Source organism: Desmodus rotundus, chromosome 8 (genome assembly GCF_022682495.2).
Source record: "Desmodus rotundus isolate HL8 chromosome 8, HLdesRot8A.1, whole genome shotgun sequence".
Lineage (NCBI taxonomy): Eukaryota > Metazoa > Chordata > Mammalia > Chiroptera > Phyllostomidae > Desmodus > Desmodus rotundus.
Genome location: NC_071394.1, coordinates 1,860,522 through 1,877,076, shown reverse-complemented (window position 1 = coordinate 1,877,076; position 16,555 = coordinate 1,860,522). Strand labels below are relative to the sequence as shown.

Here is a 16,555-nt window from a genome sequence, read left to right as displayed (position 1 = left end):
TGCTGCCCAGGGAGCTCCCAGGAGAGGTGGTGTCCTGGCCACCGGGAGGCCCCTTGGTGGCCTGCGGGGAAGGCATTGGTGTGAGGCTCTCCTGGTGTGGGGCTGGCTCTAGCACTTGGCAGCCAGGCCCTGGGGCCATGCAGAGGCCTCAGCTGCCAGTCTGTGCCACGGGAAGGTGATGTCTGTCTCACAGGGCTGCTGGGGAGGGAGCAGAACAGCCACCTGCAGGGCTGAGCCCCGCCTGCACGGCCATCTCGTCAGTTCAGCATTAAGTTTCCACAAACAGTATTTCCCACTATCCTCAGGGCTCCATGGGAGGCGAAGGCGGGCCGCTTGTTCAGCTTGGGGTCTGTGGGACTTTCTGGAAGAGGCCACAGGCTCTTGCTCCGCAGGGCCAGAGGCCGATGCCCCCTGACAGCGTGACAGGGAGGGAGCGCGTGTGCGCTCAGGCCTGTGCTCACTGCCTGCCCCCTTCCCTGCCCTCTAGTTCTGGACGTGAGCCCCCGGCCGACGTACACATTCAAGATCCCGGAGGTGCACTTCCCCCTGGTGAGCCAGTGCGTGCAGGCCTACTACTGCGACTGCGTGGCCCTGCTGAGCAAGGCCATGAGCTGCCTGGCGCCCGACAACTCCGTGCTGCTGGCCCGGTACTTCTACCTGCGGGGACTCGTCCACCTGATGCAGGGCCAGCTGCTGGACGCCCTGCTCGACTTCCAGAGTCTGTACAAGACGGACCTGCAGATCTTCCCCGCCGACCTGGTGAGGCGCGCCGTGCAGTCCATGGCGGGCCCCATGCGGGCCCAGGCCGAGAGCAGGCCCGAGCTGCGCAGGCTCATCAGCGAGGTCCTGGAGCAGCCCGGAGAGGCCCCCAAGGCTGATGACCGCGTGAAGCACTTCGAGCTGCCGAGCAAGCACATGCAGCTGGATGAGTTCGTGCGGAGGGTCCAGGAGTCGGGCATCGTGAGGGACGTCAACATCATAAGCCGCTTGTTCGAGGCCCTGACTGTAGGTGAGAGGACCAGCCGGCCGATGGGCGGAGGGTGGTCCTGCCTTCCGGGCAGAGTTCCCAATGGCAAGTGCCGCCCTGGCCGGCCTCTGCCTGGAGCTCCTGGGGTGGGCAGGGTCTTGGGAAGTGTGATGGGGACAGATGTCAGGGCCCCACGTCCTGAGCGCTGCGACTCTGCACTGACTGCCCCTGTCTGGCGCATTCGGTGCCCGCTCTGCCCCTGCCCCAGTCGGGCCACTGTCCCAGCTCGAGCCTCTTCTTTTTACCACCTTTCTGTGCGTTTTCTACAAACAGACGCACCTGCAAACGGTCCATCGGGTCGCAGGTGTTTAACTGTGTGCATGGCCGCACCGAGGCCATTCTGCACCGTTATCACCGTGTGCCGCGTTGGTGGGCGTAGGTGGGGAGGGCTTGCCGCCGGTGGGCGTTCGCTGCCAGGTGGTGTCCTGTGAGTTTGTCCTTTTCCGTTACCCACACGGGGACACCGCCCTGCCAGTCTCCACGTGTGCCCCTGGATGGCCTTCTCCAGGTCCTAGGGAGAGGTGCGGTCCAACCTTGTGGTGTCCCTGGGCCACACTGGAAGAGGAGTTGTCTTGGGCCACCCATTAAATATACAAACACTAACGAAAACTGGTGAGCAAGAAAAGTTTTAAGTAAATTTATAGTTTTGTGTCGGACCGCATTCCCAGCTGACACCCCTGCTCCAGGATTTGTGCCAAGAAGCCCAGCCTGGAGGGTGGGGACCTGTCCCAGGCAGTGCTTCCTTGTTGCCAGCCTGTCCCGTGGCAGCATGCTTTGGCTCCAAGGGGACGTTCGCTCGTCACTCAGAGCCATTCTGGGTTCTCCCCCTGCGCTGTCTGTGTGGGCTCTGCCCACTCTCACGGGGGGACACTTCTCTTTCCCCTGCTGTGTGGGAGCTCCTGTGCCCCCCGGAAGGCCGGCCTTTGTGGGTAGCAGGCCTGGCAAGTCCCCCATTACCACAGGCTGCAGAGCACGGCTGCCCGTTCGTTCCCGTCTGCGGCCTCGGGGCAGACGGCAGCGAGTGGCGTTTCTGGGCACACACGGCTGTCCTCCAGGCGGTGACGGGACTGCCCTCGCGTCTGCACACTGGTCCCGGCTAGGCTGCCGAGGGTGCGGGCTGGTCCAGCGCTGCCCGGTGGCTCCACGTGCCGCAGTCTGCGGGTGCCGAGAGGAAACGGTGCTGCCATGGCTCTCACAGACGCAGGTGGCTCGTGCTGTCGGGCAGCTGGGGTGGGTGGACACTGCCCAGGAGGTGCCCATGGGGCAGGGACAGGCGCCGTGTGCGAAGGGACAGCTGCCCACAGAGACCTGAGGACTGGCGCTCGAAGCTGCGTGAATGGAAGCTGGGGCATCTCGGGGCTCAGCAGCACCCCTCAGAGTGGACGCTGCCACTTCCCTGTGGGGCCTTTTCGAGGACACAAGTATCCGGCCAGTCCTCTAGTGAGGCCTGACACCCAGCAGCGTAAAGCCCAGGAGTTGTGTTTCTGCGTGGCGCTCCTCGGTGTCCCCGTGCACTGGGCCCTCCTGTCCCCTCCACCAGCACCGGCAATGCTGCGGTCGGCTGATGGCCCTGGGTGTCCCTGCTCCCAGCAGGAAGAGGGTCTGTCCCTGCAGCTGTCATCTCCTGTGGGCCAGGCTGCAGGGGAGCTGGGGAGCATGGTCTCACGGTTGGAGACGGAGGCCCGTCCAGCCGTCCCGACCTCTGTCAGTAGGGGTGCGGCGGGGCCCCTGTGACCCTGCTCACGCTGCAGAGCAGGTCTGCAGACAGGCCGGCTCGGACGCGGAGTCCGGTGCGGCACCCAATGCATGTTTCGGCCTCAGGGCCGTGTGGAGGAAACATGCTGTTGGCCAAAGCGGGGTGTCACCCTCTAGGAACGAGGAGGAGTGAAGAAGGAGACACCCGAGATTTTACTTTAAAAACCTCCGTTGGTGACATGGAGGCTCTGCAGACCCTGAGTGCGGGCGAGTGGCCCCTGGGGACCCCTTCCCAAACCACCCTGCGCCTACGCCAGGGTGCGACTTCAGTTCCTAAGTCCACCAGCATCCTTGACCTCCTCTCCTGGCCTGGGGCAGGGGTTCTGCCCATGGGGCTGCTGGGGCTGCTGAGTTAGGCCAGACTCATCCCCAGCGTGAGACAGAGTTCCCCAGATGACGGTCACCCTGGCAGTGCTGTGCTGTGGGGGGACGTGGCTGCACAGCCAGGCTGGGGACAGGGAGCACAGGGTCCTGCCAGGGCGGCCACTGGAGAACACCGGCTGGGCGCTGCCTGCCAGGCCCCAGGCCCCTGGCCAGGAAGGGAGGGGAGAATTGCCCTCCTACCTCTGCTTCCATCCAGGTGGACGGGTGCTGGCGCCACCTGCTGCCCTGCTGGGGGAGCACACTACTTCTTCTGCGCCCTGCTGTGCAGGTGGCTGTAAGAAGTCTCTCTTTTCTCTATAAAACGCAGGACAGCAGAAACTGATTGACCCAGAGACATTCAAGGACTTCTACACCTGCTGGAAGGAGACGGAAGCGGAGGCCCAGGAGGCCAGCCTGCCGGCAGCGGTGCTGGCGCACCTGGACAAGAGCGAGTGCGTGTACAAGCTGTCCAGCTCAGTGAAGACCAGCCACGGTGTGGGCAAGATCGCCATGACCCAGAAGCGCCTGTTCCTCCTGACGGAGGGCAAGCCAGGCTACGTGGACATCGCCACTTTCCGGGACTTGGAGGTGCGAGTGCCGGGGCCCTGCCCGCGAGAGCGGCTGCACCGCCTGCCCTGCCGCTGAGCGCACCCTTGCCCTGTGAGCGCCTGTGCAGCTCCGCTCGTGCGTGGCGTGTGTTTGACACACCCACACGGGTTGGGTGGGCTGTTTGCGCTGACGACTCACTGAGGCAGGGGACACAGCGGAACATGCACTGTGGTGACCGCTGGGCCTGTGGACCCTTCACGTGGTTTCCCATAGCTCTTCCCCATGCTGGCTTTGCCAGATGACCCCCTGGAGCCCAAGGCAGAACACCTGGAAGGGCGAGAGGGTGAGCCACCTCTAAGTGCCGAGGATAAGTCCCCGTGAACTGCCAGGAGGATGCTGAGCCCTGAGACAGCCGCCTCGACTCGATCTTCCCTTTCTGAGACTAGGGTCATGTGGAGGCTCCTGCCACCACCCTGCCCTTCCACCCCCTTCTGGGACCGGGGTCACTCAGCGCCTTCCCTGTCCTGCTGGGACCCCCCTCCCACCCCCACCAGCCCGAGGGCTCTGTCCAGGCTCCCCCTTCCCCCTCTGTGTCTGCCCTCATGTCCGGGCACAGCCGAGGACCCTCGCAGGTCCCTTCAGCGAGCATACCGTGAACAGCCCAGGTCCTCAGAGGCCGCCATGCCTCCCCTCCCGACCCCCCGTGGCGGCCTCGGTCCCAGTGCCCGGAGGGCACCGTGCTCACCATCCCCTCCCCGGCCCACGCAGGAAGTTCGGAGCACGACGGTGGCCGTCCTGTTTCTCCGGATTCCCACTTTAAAGATTAAAACGGCGTCCAAGAAGGAGGTCTTCGAGGCGAACCTGAAGTCGGAGTGCGACCTGTGGCACCTGATGGTGAAGGAGATGTGGGCGGGGAAGAAGCTGGCGGACGACCACAAGGTCTGGTCACGCGCGCATTCCCTGGAGCTTGGCGGAGTTGGTGGGCTGTTGAGTCAGGCAGGGCCTAGCCGGGGGCCCTGAAGCTGCCACGGTTCCCTTCGTTCCCCTGCCCTGCCCTGTCTGGGGGCTGGGCTTGGCTGGTCCGGGGCAGGTGCTCTGGGGTGCTCCTCTCTTCTGCCACAGGCTTAGGGCTAGGGCAGGGGCACCCTGGGTCCCCCCACAGCACCATGCCTGTAGCCGGGGGTTCCAAGTCTTCGTTTACTTTGGGCCAGGCCGAGGCTTAGATTATGTCATGGTCGCGGAGGGGACCGGGGACAGCGGTGAGATGGAGGACAAGGGCAGATTGTGTGTCCTGTCCAACCCATCACAGATGGGCCCGGAGAGCGCAGAGGATGCACACGGGGGTGGGGGAGGTCGTGCGGCGCCCCCGACCGTCAGAGGTGCGGGCGGAGGCAGCTGCCCCCACAGCGCAGGTGTCAGAAAGGTGTTCAGTGGGAGGTGACGTTGGCGGTGGGATGCCCCCGTGGCGTGAGTGCTCCTGCGTGGGGTGGGAGGGGCCCGCGGGAGTGTGGCCCCCAGACTGGATGGAAACTGTGCCGGCCCTGGGACACACAGCCGGCGTGTCACTAGCTCAGGACGGTGAGGACAGGACATCCGGTCCGAATCCTGCTCCTCGCACAGCTCTGACGGGCGACCGCACCTGACCTCGGCGCTCTGTGTCCCCGCAGGACCCGCAGCTCGTCCAGCAGGCGCTGACACATGTCTTGCTGATGGACGCCGTGGTGGGCGCGCTGCAGTCGCCTGGCGCCATTTACGCTGCCTCCAAGCTGGCCTACTTCGATAAGATGAAGAGCGAGAGTAAGAGACACGTCCCGAGTGGTTTTCATCCAGCTGGATCCCGAGTTCATGCAGTTGTTGCCTCTCACGCGTTTCGATTTCCGCCGAGTGGTGCCGTTCTGCCCTGTCCTCCCGCCCTGTCCTCCCCTCCTGTCCTCCCCTCCTCTGACCATATCCCCCGAGTGCTGTGTGGGCGGGTACGTGGCCGCACCTCCACCGTCCCCCGGTCCAGCCCCACGCTCCCACGAGGGCCAACCCCCACCCCAGGGTACACGGTGTGCTGTGCACTGTCGGGGGGATGGGCTCGGGGGGCGTGTCCAGTCCTGCTGCTGTCACTAGTGCTGTGACCACACGTGTGCACATCTGTGTGGACGTCTCTCTGGGGAGGGGCGGGGGCACTCTGGTCTGCAGAATGTCCTAGAATGCAGAAAAATCAACCTCAGCGTTTATTCTGCATTGAATCAACCTCACCGTCCTGGGTGCACCTCAGTAGCTTGTGATGGAAGTTCTGAAAACTAAATTTTCTCGAGTTTTCACCCCGTGCCTGGCCAGTGTGTGTCTGGGGGGTGGGTGATGCTGGCACCTGGGCACCAGCCCAGCCCCAGCGGCCACGTTGATGGCCAGGCTCTGGGCCCCGTGTGGGCGCTGTTGCTGAGACAGGTCTTCAGTGGGCGGAGTGTAGCACTCACCGAGGGGGGGCGGGTGCTGCCTGGCTGTGCTTCAGCGTCAGCTTTCAGAGGGCCGGGGTCACAGAGCAGGAAGTTCCACCCCGAGTAGCACCTAGGAGAGCAGAGCTTGGGTTGCGGCCCTGCACTTCAGTCTGGAAAAGGCACTCTGGCTGTTGGCGTTTCAGTGCCCACGGCCGTTCCCAAGACAACCGCGGAGACACTGCGGCACAAGATCAACCCTTCGGCCGGAGAGACCGCCCCTCAGGCCGTGGATGTCCTGCTGTACACGCCAGGTAAGCAGCTTTCCCTGCTCGTCACCGAGGCTGTCTGCACGGCCTCACGTGCTTAGGCTCCTGTTCAAGGTCCCCCAGGCAGCGATGTGGGCTGGGCAGGGAGTCTTAGAGATGAAACCTCTGCAGCCGCTATGACCCTCTGACCGTCACCTTGCGGAGGCCAGAGCCGGGGAGCCCAGACATGGAAGCGGGGCGGGTGCTTTGGGTAGGTCCCCCTCTGCAGGGACCGTTCCCCACGTCCATTCGGTGCAAACAGTGAGCACGTCCACGCGCCGTCCTCTCTGTGGTCTGTGACTCACGGAGCCTCCGCCGCAGCCGGCAGACGGTGTCAGATGGGCAGACGGAGGCGGCTCTGCGGCGAAGCCGTGTCCCACAGGAGAGCCGGGCCCAGCCACACCGGTGCCGCCAGACACCTGCTGGATTCTAAGCCCACAGACCAGGACCGTCCTCACTGTGGCCTCTGAACCAGTGAGGATTTTCAGATCTAAGCTAGTTTTCCTTCCGTTGAAACGGACTAGACTCGGGGCTTCCTGTCGGGATGGGCCAGGTAACTCAGACCAGCCATCCCTCTGGGAACCTCTAGAAAGGCCGGATCCAGTGTGACAACAGCCGTGAGGGACAGTGGCTGCCAGATCTGGAGGAGGCGGCTGAGGGGCTGAGAGCTGAGCGCAGCTTTGGGGACCTCGCAGTGGAAGACGGACAAAAACTGGAGTCAGGACCTGTGGAGGAAGGTGCGCTGGCGAACCTGTCGGCAGGAACTCAGGACAGGGCGGGGCTCCGGGCACTGGCCCAGCCTCTCCGTGGCTCAGGCTGCTGGGCCGAAGGTGGTGTCCGTGGGCAGCATCTCCCTGGAGCCAGCCGGCCAGCAGGCTGGAGCCCGGAAGGACTGGCACATGGACGCACCCCTGAGTGAGGACAAAGGCCGCGGCTGCAGAAGGCCAGTCTTCCCCATCAGGGGTGCGGGTTCGCTGGGCGTCAGAGAGATAGAATGAAGCTCAGCAGCTCTGCGGACCCCACAGTGTCCTCGTCCCACGTGGGCGAGATCCAAGGGGAAAACCACCGACAAACGTGAGCGGAGCCCGCAGGCTCCAGGGGACAGGAAAGGACATTCACGACCTCACAGTAAAGAGAACGCTCGGATGGTGCGTAAGAAACACCAGCCACAAAGGACCGACCAAGATCAAGAGTGGTGAATTTGACTACACGAACAGTAGGGATTTTATAAAGACGCTTCCAGAGTGAAAATGGGCATCACCACCCGGGAAAGGTACCGGGGCGGGGGGCGGGGGCTCGTGTTGAGGACAGAAGGACTGCTCCAGCCCAAGGAGGACGGGATGGCCAACTTTGGAAGCAGAGAAGGCAAATGCTCCACTCACGGCCGCCCAGCTGGCCAGTGAGGCTGCCAGGGAAAGGCAGACAGACCACAAGGAAAAACCGGAATCTTCACAGAGCATCCAAAGGGAGACAGGTGGCCCCACGCGCTGGTTTGCCCAGGCCCTGCGGAAGCTGCTGTGGTCCTAGCCCCGTGGCCTCATGCTCACCACCCCCGCCGCTCACGAGCTCCCTCTGCCCGAAGCTCTGCTAACAGGAGCCCAGGTGCCCTGCAGAGCCTGGCTCCAAGGGGCCGCCGGCCTTGTGCCCTCCTCCCTCTTGTCCACTTCGCGTGGCACCCAGCTGGCACCTGGCGCCTAGCAGGCTCCCGGGCAGTGCCTGAGCCTGGCACGGACGCGTGCTGGTGCATTGGAGGGGTTTGTGGGGCCCGCTCTCAGGTTGCTTTTCCTGTTAGGGCACCTTGACCCAGCGGAGAAAGTCGGCGACGCCAACCCCAAGTTGTGGTGTGCCCTTCACCAGGGCAAAGTGGTCGTCTTCGACGCTTCGTCCTGGACCATTCACCAGCACTGTGTCAGGGTGGGCACCTCCAAGCTGGTGAGTGAAGCAGGCAACGCGAGATGCGGGCGGGCTGGCGGGTGGGCAGCTTTAGGTCAGCGTCCAGATCCAGCTGCCGTTTTGGAAAAGCCAACGCACCCACCCGGGCCCGTCACTGCCCAGCGCCCTCCGCCTGGAAGTGGGAGGGCTTTCCTGTCCACCCTGAGTTCATAAATTAAATGGGAGCTTGTTCCAGCCTTTACTGAACATGGTCATTTAAGTGAGGAGATGATGGCTTTAACCAGCACCCCCCCCCCACCGCCCCCGTCAGCTGGGTGGGCCTTCTCTGCTCACCTAAAACAGGCCCTTGGAGCTGTTCGAACAATTGAAATCAAATTCATAGGATACTGTAATTATCTCTCAGTTGAGAAAACTTAATTCTTTCAGCTTTTACACTGATTGCTTTTTAAAAGGTAAATAAAAGTAAGTTAATTCACACCCAAGACCATACCCAAGGACAGGCGTGGGGCCTGAAGCCTCAGCTGCAGGAATCAGCCCCTGCTTCCAAGAGATGCCCTGAGGCCCCCTCCCCGTCTTTGAAAATCGTTCCTTCTGTCCCACACAGTGGGGGGGAGGGGACACGAGGGGGAGAGGGAGCAGTTACCAACTCGCTCCAGGGCCTGAAAGTGGCCCGGGGCGGACCATCAGGCAACCCTGCCGAGAAGTAACAGGACCCAAGATACAGTATATCGAAATCTTCCTGAAAGTCCATTAGCTCTTGAGACCAGACAACGAAGCAAGGAGAAATTAAGGAAGTCATTCTCACCCTGAATTGGATTTTTATTCATCCCAGTTACAAGCACTTCAAAGACTCTCCTTTAATTGTGGAGGGGCTTTTAAAACCCTGGTTGAAATGAAATCAAAAGGCCCCCCCCATGACTGGGGCCGCCCCCCCCCATTAGGCCAGGCAGCATTTAATTAAAGCAGCCAATTATCCCAGTTGTGAGGGAGTGTCTTCCAACTGGTCCCACGGAGGTATTCTGTACCCTTGAACAGGAGGGAAACCTGGGAGATCACACCAAACTTTGAAGTTCGAGGTAGTTTATCTGAGAGGCCCGTGGGCCACCACGGACAGGTGCTTTACTGGGACTGCACCAAGTCTCAGGTGGGTGCTTCCGCTGAAAGGGCCACGAGCATCTTTCTCTCCTGTTTCTTGGTGAAACTGGAACGATCGATTTCTGTAAGATCCCTCTTCTGAGTTAAAGCTAAGTGACAACCAACCCGCCACCAACACCGACTGATTTGGTGGGAGACCCGGCCCCCACCTCCCCACAGTGTCCCTTTGTAGTTACCTGCCCAGTGTCGCCCGGGTCTCCGGGAAGGCAGCCAATCTGTCATAAACCGGGACTCGGAATGGCTCGCTGGGGTGTCCCCAGCACCAGGCCAGGACAGTGTGTGGGGGGGAAGTGGTCTTGCGCCACCTGGGGTGACTCGGACTGCCGCGCCCTGCAGAACTGCATGGCGGCGGTGGAGCAGAGCCAGGTGTGGGTCGGCTCCGAGGACTCCGTCATCTACATCATCAACATCCACAGCATGTCCTGCAACAAGCAGCTCACCGACCACCGCGCCAGCGTTACGGGCTTGGTGGCGCAGGACGGGCCCCAGGCGCCCAGGTACTCGGGCGGCGTAGGAGGAGGGCGTCACCGCTGTGGGCGGGTGTCTGCAGGGGCCAGGCGTGGCGAGTGGCGTGGCTCTGGAATCAGTCAGGTGACGTCCTTGTCTGCTTCTGGTCTTGGGTCAGAGACACATGTCCCTCCTGTGGGAACAGCTCCGGGCTTTTCCTCTGGCCCCCGTGCCGCCCTCTCCCTGGTCCCCTGGCTTAGTTTTGGAGGGGCTGCTTGCCCTCGTCAGTCAGGCCAGGTGGACGGAAGATCCGAAGGTAAGGGCACTGGCTAGAGTCCACCTTCCCTGCCACTGGCAGTCACCGAGGCCTGGGCGACCACTGAACTTGGGCTTGGGGCCGTGCACTCTCCAGCCCAATTACGTTTTAGCTTCCTGTATCACAAGCCCGCCAATTCCTGCTGAATGGGTTACATTGTAACTAAGGCTGCCCACCCCACACTAGCAGTGTGTTTGCTGCCCGTGTTGGGGAGGCAACTTCGTCCTTTCCTGGATTGCAATGTAAGCAGTGCTTCTCAGGGCCAAAACGAAACACGTGTCCGTATCTCTAGCCAGGTGTATTCGTGCAGCGTGGACGGGACAGTCCTGGTGTGGAACGTGGGCACGCTGCGGGTGACCAGCAGGTTCCAGCTGCCAGGCAGTGGCCTCTCGGCCATCAGCCTGCACGGAGGCTGCCTGTGGTGCTGTAAGTCCTCCGCGCCAGCCCGGGAGCCCGCCCTGCTCTAGCAAGAGGAAGCTGCATGCACTTCCAACTTCGACTTTAAAAGCTCCCGTCTTCTAAAGCTCTGGTCCCTTCTCGGTGCTCCCTGCTTCCCTAGGCTCCCTGCCCTTGGCGCATCTACGCCACAGCTAACGGGACGCCTCCTGGCCTCTCCTCCTCTGCTCTGCACTAGCCAGGGCCTGCAGAAGGGACCCGTGGCCCACGGTCCCACTGTCCCACCCGCTTGTCTGACCCTCGGGCTTCACGTCCACTCCGGCCATCCCTCAGCACGGCTCCCCCGTCTGCAGGTACAGGTAACAGCATCATGGTCATGAACGGCTGTCTCCGCCAAGAACTGAAGATCGACAGGGGCTTCCGGGAGAGAAGCACCTCCTTTGTGGCCTTCCAGCTTGTCCCCGAGGTACCCAGTGGCGTCCGCGTGAGTGGCCGAGGCCCCGGGCCTGTGTGCGCCAGCCACACCGTGACTTCTGTTCCAGCAGGCGCAGCTGTGGGCGGTCTGCTCGGGCTACGACGATGTCTACATCTGGGGCCTGGAGGATCTGGCCCAGCCCCCCGGGAGGGTGCACCTGCCCGACTGCTCCGAGGCGCACTGCATGATCAGGGTGAAGCGGCAGGTGAGGCGGGGCCCTGGGCCTGCCGGGCAGGGCGACCAGGGCTGAGCCCTCTCCCCAGGGGCTGGGCTGTGGGGGCCTCACACCCCGTTTATTCAGCAGATCTGGGTGGGCGGCACGGGCCTGTCGCAGGGGAGATCCAAGGGGAAGATCTACGTGCTCGATGCTGAGAGGCAGACAGTGGAAAAGGAGCTGGTGGCCCACACAGACACGGTGCGGACTCTGTGCTCGGCGGAGGACAGATACGTGCTGAGCGGCTCTGGCGGGGAGGAAGGGAAGATTGCCATCTGGACGGTCGAGTGAGCATGGGCGTGCAGGAGCTGGGCTCTGGGAGCGCACACCTGTGCCCTGCCCGGGGAGGCGGGCCGGAGTCAGCCCGCTGGGCATGCCCACGCAGGTGCCTGTCCCCCGCGGGGAGGGGTCCGGTGGTGGCAACTTTTCTCCTGGACTTTCCTGACTCAACTGTGTCAGGCTCGGGTGCTTCTCGGGCAGGCAGCTGGATCAACTTGGTGCTGACCTCTGCTGAGAAGGTGCCCGCAGTTGTCCAGAAAGGTCCAGAACCCACAGCCAACACCGGAGCCAAGTGGAAGCAGTTTAAGCAAATCCTGCCTGGCAGCCGGCTTGACGCCTCCAGTTCCACCTGTCCTGTCCTTCATCCGTCCCTTCAGCCCTCACTCACCAAGCCCAGGCTCGCGGCGGCCCTGTGGCCGCACACTGCCGTCTTGCATCTGGCAAAGCCTGGAGCCGGGGTGTTTGGCAGCAGCCACCTGGTGCCGCCCTCCCGGTCCCCCGCCAGAGCAGGTGACGGCACTGCAGAAAGGCCGTCTGCTCAGGGTTCGGGCAGCCAGGGCAAGCTCTGCGTGTTTTCTGCTTTTCTTTTTAACTAATTTTCATAACGAAGAAACCCACAGAGACTTTCTGTACCAAAGATCCCAGACGGAAGTTCCCTCTGAAACAGCCTGTGCCCCCAGTTCTCCAGCCAGGCAGCCGCCACGAGTCCCTCAGTAGAGGCTGCTGCACACCGCCCCGTGGCCGTGTCTCGGGTGCACGCGTGTGTGTGTGTGTGCGGTGCCTTACTATTTAACTACAGGTGACCCTGGCAACTACAAATAACCATAGAGAACATTTGCACGTTTTACTGTGGTACTGAGGTTCTATTCCCTAAACGTCCAGGAAGCAGGGTTTGGCACGGGGGCACACGGCCTGCTGGCAGTGAGTGCGGGGGTGCTGGACCCTCAGCTCTGGGATATTGGATGGCACGCCAGCCCTCACTCACCCCGAGGTCTCTGAGGTGCTTGTCAGGCCTCCAGGAAGACACTCAGGCCAGGCCTCTGGCTCGGTCCACAGGACACGAGCCCTGAGGAAGGTCCTGGCCCCTGACTGGCGTTTGGAAGTGTTCTGGGCCCATGGTGCAGGGGGCTGCCAGGGGGCCCGGCTCCCCCCAGTTTGCTCACCAGCTCCTAGGACAGCTCGGCCAGCAGCAAAGGGTGGGAGGCTGCGTTCTGCTTTTGTTAACACACGACAAGTTCCGGTAAAAGCCTGCTGGAAACAAATTACTTAATGCCAGCCCCCACGTCACCAGGCACTTCCACCTTGCCGACGGTGAACTGCACACTGACGTCCACTCTCCCTGCCCAGCGTGAGCCGGCGGAGACACTGGAAGGTCACGGGACCTTGTGGGTGTGCACCTCGGGCAGCTGGGCGCCCATCATGTGACTCCCTGCAGCTTCTCCGTTGCCTTCACCCTTGGGGATAATCCTGAGATCTTGTCTGCCAGCCACTGCATTTAAAACAGCAAATGCAGCCCTGGCTGGTGTGGCTCCGTGGATTGAGTGTGGGCCTGAGAACCAAACAGTTGCTGGTTTGATTCCCAGTTGGGGCACTTACCTGGGTTGCTAGGCCAGGACCCCAGCCGGGGGTGCACAAGAGGCAACCACACATTGATGTTTCTCTCCCTTTCTCCCTCCCTCTAAAAATAAATAAAGTCTTAAAAAAAAAAAAAAAACATGCAGAAAAACCAGGGGCTATATTTTAGGACACAGTGTTTTATAGGAAACAAAAACCAGGACTGAATGGGCCGCAGCAAGTGTGGGTTCCCTATTTATGTAACGGGTCTTGCAGTGGGGAGGGGTGAGGGCACGGGTTCCTGAAATGGAAGGGGCACCTTTGTGCCTTGGGTAAGTCCTCTGCACTTCACGGAGACACCGGGATGAGTGACCTGTCGTGGGAAAGCCCCCAAGTGAGCTGGATTTGTGGGGCAGACACAGGTGCCGTCCCTACCTCGGCTTTAGGCAGCTGAATTAAATCGGTACAGAAAGTGTTTACCTTCAACTCCGGGCCCGGCAGCTCTCACACAGCTGGAGCCTGTTCCGGCTGTGCTGCCCACAAGAGGCCGCCAGCCAGAGGCTGCTGCGGCAAGGTGATCACACGGTCACCTTCTCAGGACCGGCTCCCGGGAGGCGGGATTGCAGGGGCCACTCTCAGATGACAGCCTTGGGATTGGACTGGACGTCACCAGGACGTCTGAGTTAAGAGGGCCCGAATTGTGTCCTTCCTGGGAGGGTCCTCAGGAGGACAAGGGGCGGTTTCTCTGCCTGGCAGGGAGGGCGTGGCTGCGAAACCAGGCAGAGGTGCCTCAAAGTCTCTGCTCCCTACAAATGTCTGCATTTCTCACAGCAATGCCATAGGGTCCCTGGGGTGGGGGGTGGGGAGGCGGAGGCTCCTGGGCACTTGGAGCTGGCTTCTCTTGCCCACACTGGTAGCTCAGCTCCCACTCGACTGTGAGCAGGCATGGGGCTGGGGGAAGCTCTGGGTTTCTGAGCCTTGGAACAGAGGCAGCCTGGGGCAGGTGGACTGGGTCTGATCCAGGCCTAGCTGGGGACCCGGCCCCTGCAAAACGGAGACAGTGCCTTCCCACAGGGTGCATGTGGAGACAGAGGAGGAGATGCCACTGCCGGGCCTGCGGGCAGCTCAGAGAACGCTCCATCCTGGGTGGCTCTCTGGGTCTCGTGACAACGCAGAGAATAAAGACGCGAGAGCTGCTGAGGTGAGCGGAGCGGCGGCCCCCAGGCAGACACGTCCCCCTCCGAACCGAACCCAGCACCTGTGAATGGGGCCTGGTTCAGCACAGGGTCCCCTACAGGCACAACTAAGTTAGAGGTCTCAAGATGAGAGCACCCTGGATTAGGGTGGGGCCCAAATCCAGTACCCTTGGCAGAGGGGACCAGAGACAGACGTGTGGGGGCGAGGCCCCGCGCCATGTTAGTCACGCAGGTGTGCGCACAGGTCAGATCGCAGCATCGGGCACTGGCACCTGTGTGTGTCCCTGCACGTGGTCACCTCGGCTCAAAACCTGCAGCTCTTGGAAAATAAGGGAGTATGTTTAATTTGAAGCCAGTAATTTTGACAACTGAGATGGAATGGGAAAATTATCGGAAAGACACAAACAGCCGAAGCTCATTCAAGAAAAAATAGAAAACCTGAAAAGCCTTATTTTCAATGAATTTAACTCTGTTTAAAACCTTCCCATGAAGAAAACATGACATAAAGATTCAGTGATGAACCCTGGCCGGTGTGGCTCAGTGGATTGAGCGCAGGCCTGTGAACCAAAGGGTCGCCAGTTTGATTCCCAGTCAGGGCACATGTCTGGGTTGTGGGCCAGGAACCCAGTAGGAGGCGCTTAAGAGGCAACCACACACTGATGTTTCTCTCCCTCTCTTTCTCCCTCCCTTCCCCTTTGTCTAAAAATAAAGTCTATAAAAGATTTAAAAAAAAAACCTTTAAAAAAAAATCACGAATGAGTTTTTCCAAACATACAGGAATAAGAACACCGAACATTCCCTGTCTCACTCGATAAAGCCAGCGTCTCCTCGCCACCAAAGCAGACGAGCCGTCACAGAGAAAAACAAAGAACAGGCCAACTCAAGCCCAGCGGTGCATAAAGGGGTAAGACCTGAAGGCCAGGTGGGCCCCGTCCTGGGAGTGTGAGCTGGGGCGATGTGCCCTCTTCACAGGCTCAAAAGGAGAAATCTCAAGTTCACGTCAGTAGATTCAGAAGAGCATTTGACACAGCTCAACGTCCATTTGTGATGAAAGCCCCCTGCAGACTGGGAAGGGACAGAAACTTCCTCAGTGGGGTCAAGGGCACATGCTGCCCTTGGAGATGAGAGACGAGCGCTTCCAGGCGAAGGTCGGGAGCACGGCAAGCCTCTCTCTCGACTGGGACAGCGTACTCACTAAACACATCGCAGGTGGAGGGCTTGCAGCCTTAAATCTCAAGAAGAAAAACCAGGCAACTGTAGAACAGGACGGAAATCAGGTTAGGCCTCTCACGCCAGAAGACCCGCAGATGGCAGACACACAGGCAGATGCGCCTGCCACCTAAGGAAGCGCACACACAAGCACAGCGACTCGCCAGCACCTGCCGTGGCATGGCCACAGCTTGCACACGGCGCCACTCTGCTGGCCGGGCCAGGATGGGGGCCACCCGGGACCCTGCGCTGTTGTGCGGACACAGCACGGGGTGGCCCCCTTGGGAAAAACGGTCGGGCAGTTAAAACTGCACTCAGATGTACCGTTTCGTTCCCAATCAGCAAAACCCAGAAACGATCGACCTCGGTTGACTGTGGAGCGGACCCACAGAGGGCGGTGTGTTCAGTTACCGAGACGGTGACACCCAGCAGGGAGTGGTGACGCCCGCAGAGGTGTGGGTAGGGGGAAGCACGCTGCACAAGTGAGGCCACTCGCAAGGCCGCCAGCTGGGTGGCTCCATTCCTCCGACCCTCCAGAAAGAGCAGAACCAGTGACCCAAAGCCAGTCATGTTTGTCACATGGGAAACGAGGGGACCTTCAGGGTGATGAATGCGCTGCTGTGACGAGTGCACGGAAGTCCTCACGGGAATGTGGGCTTTCGAGTGGGGCTGTGCCCGAGCTCCGCATAGGCCCGCCTCGTGAGCGACTGCGTCACAGCTGTGGGGGCGGCCGCGCACCGAACACGGCTGCCGGAACTCAGGGCTTAAAATGAGAGCTGGTGCACATCAATTGCACGGTGACAACGTTCATTTTTAAAGCAAAAAAAAAAAAAAAAAAAAAAAAAACGAACAAATCACGATTAATCCTGAATTACACGCTTCGCTGACACAGTGCTGACATTAAACGAGAAGCACCCTCTGTGCTCACTTCGAGCGGTGCGGACGTGGCGAGTCTGAGGTCGCCCCTGCCTGTCCGGGCAGCCGGCCCGGCGTTTC

General features: G+C 61.1%; 1 protein-coding gene across 6 annotated transcripts in view; it reads left to right on the top strand.

Moving 5' to 3' along the window:
* DENND3 (DENN domain containing 3) overlaps window positions 1-13,307 on the top strand; it is a 34,451-nt gene extending 21,144 nt beyond the window's left edge. For 2 of the 6 annotated variants that reach the window (XM_045181548.2, XM_045181545.2), the window contains exons 13-24: window positions 488-1,009; window positions 3,474-3,733; window positions 4,463-4,633; window positions 5,362-5,491; window positions 6,324-6,431; window positions 8,218-8,357; window positions 9,810-9,970; window positions 10,529-10,662; window positions 10,986-11,098; window positions 11,175-11,312; window positions 11,409-11,608; window positions 11,802-13,307. In XM_045181548.2, coding sequence (XP_045037483.2) covers window positions 488-1,009; window positions 3,474-3,733; window positions 4,463-4,633; window positions 5,362-5,491; window positions 6,324-6,431; window positions 8,218-8,357; window positions 9,810-9,970; window positions 10,529-10,662; window positions 10,986-11,098; window positions 11,175-11,312; window positions 11,409-11,608; window positions 11,802-11,835 — 2,111 coding nt within the window. In that variant the 3' untranslated portion in view covers window positions 11,836-13,307. Of the gene's footprint in view, window positions 1-487; window positions 1,010-3,473; window positions 3,734-4,462; window positions 4,634-5,361; window positions 5,492-6,323; window positions 6,432-8,217; window positions 8,358-9,809; window positions 9,971-10,528; window positions 10,663-10,985; window positions 11,099-11,174; window positions 11,313-11,408 lie in introns of all 6 variants that reach the window. The other 4 variants (XM_045181547.2, XM_045181546.2, XM_045181549.2 and 1 more) reach the window with 4 other exon arrangements.
* The last annotated feature ends 3,248 nt before the right edge of the window (window positions 13,308-16,555 follow it).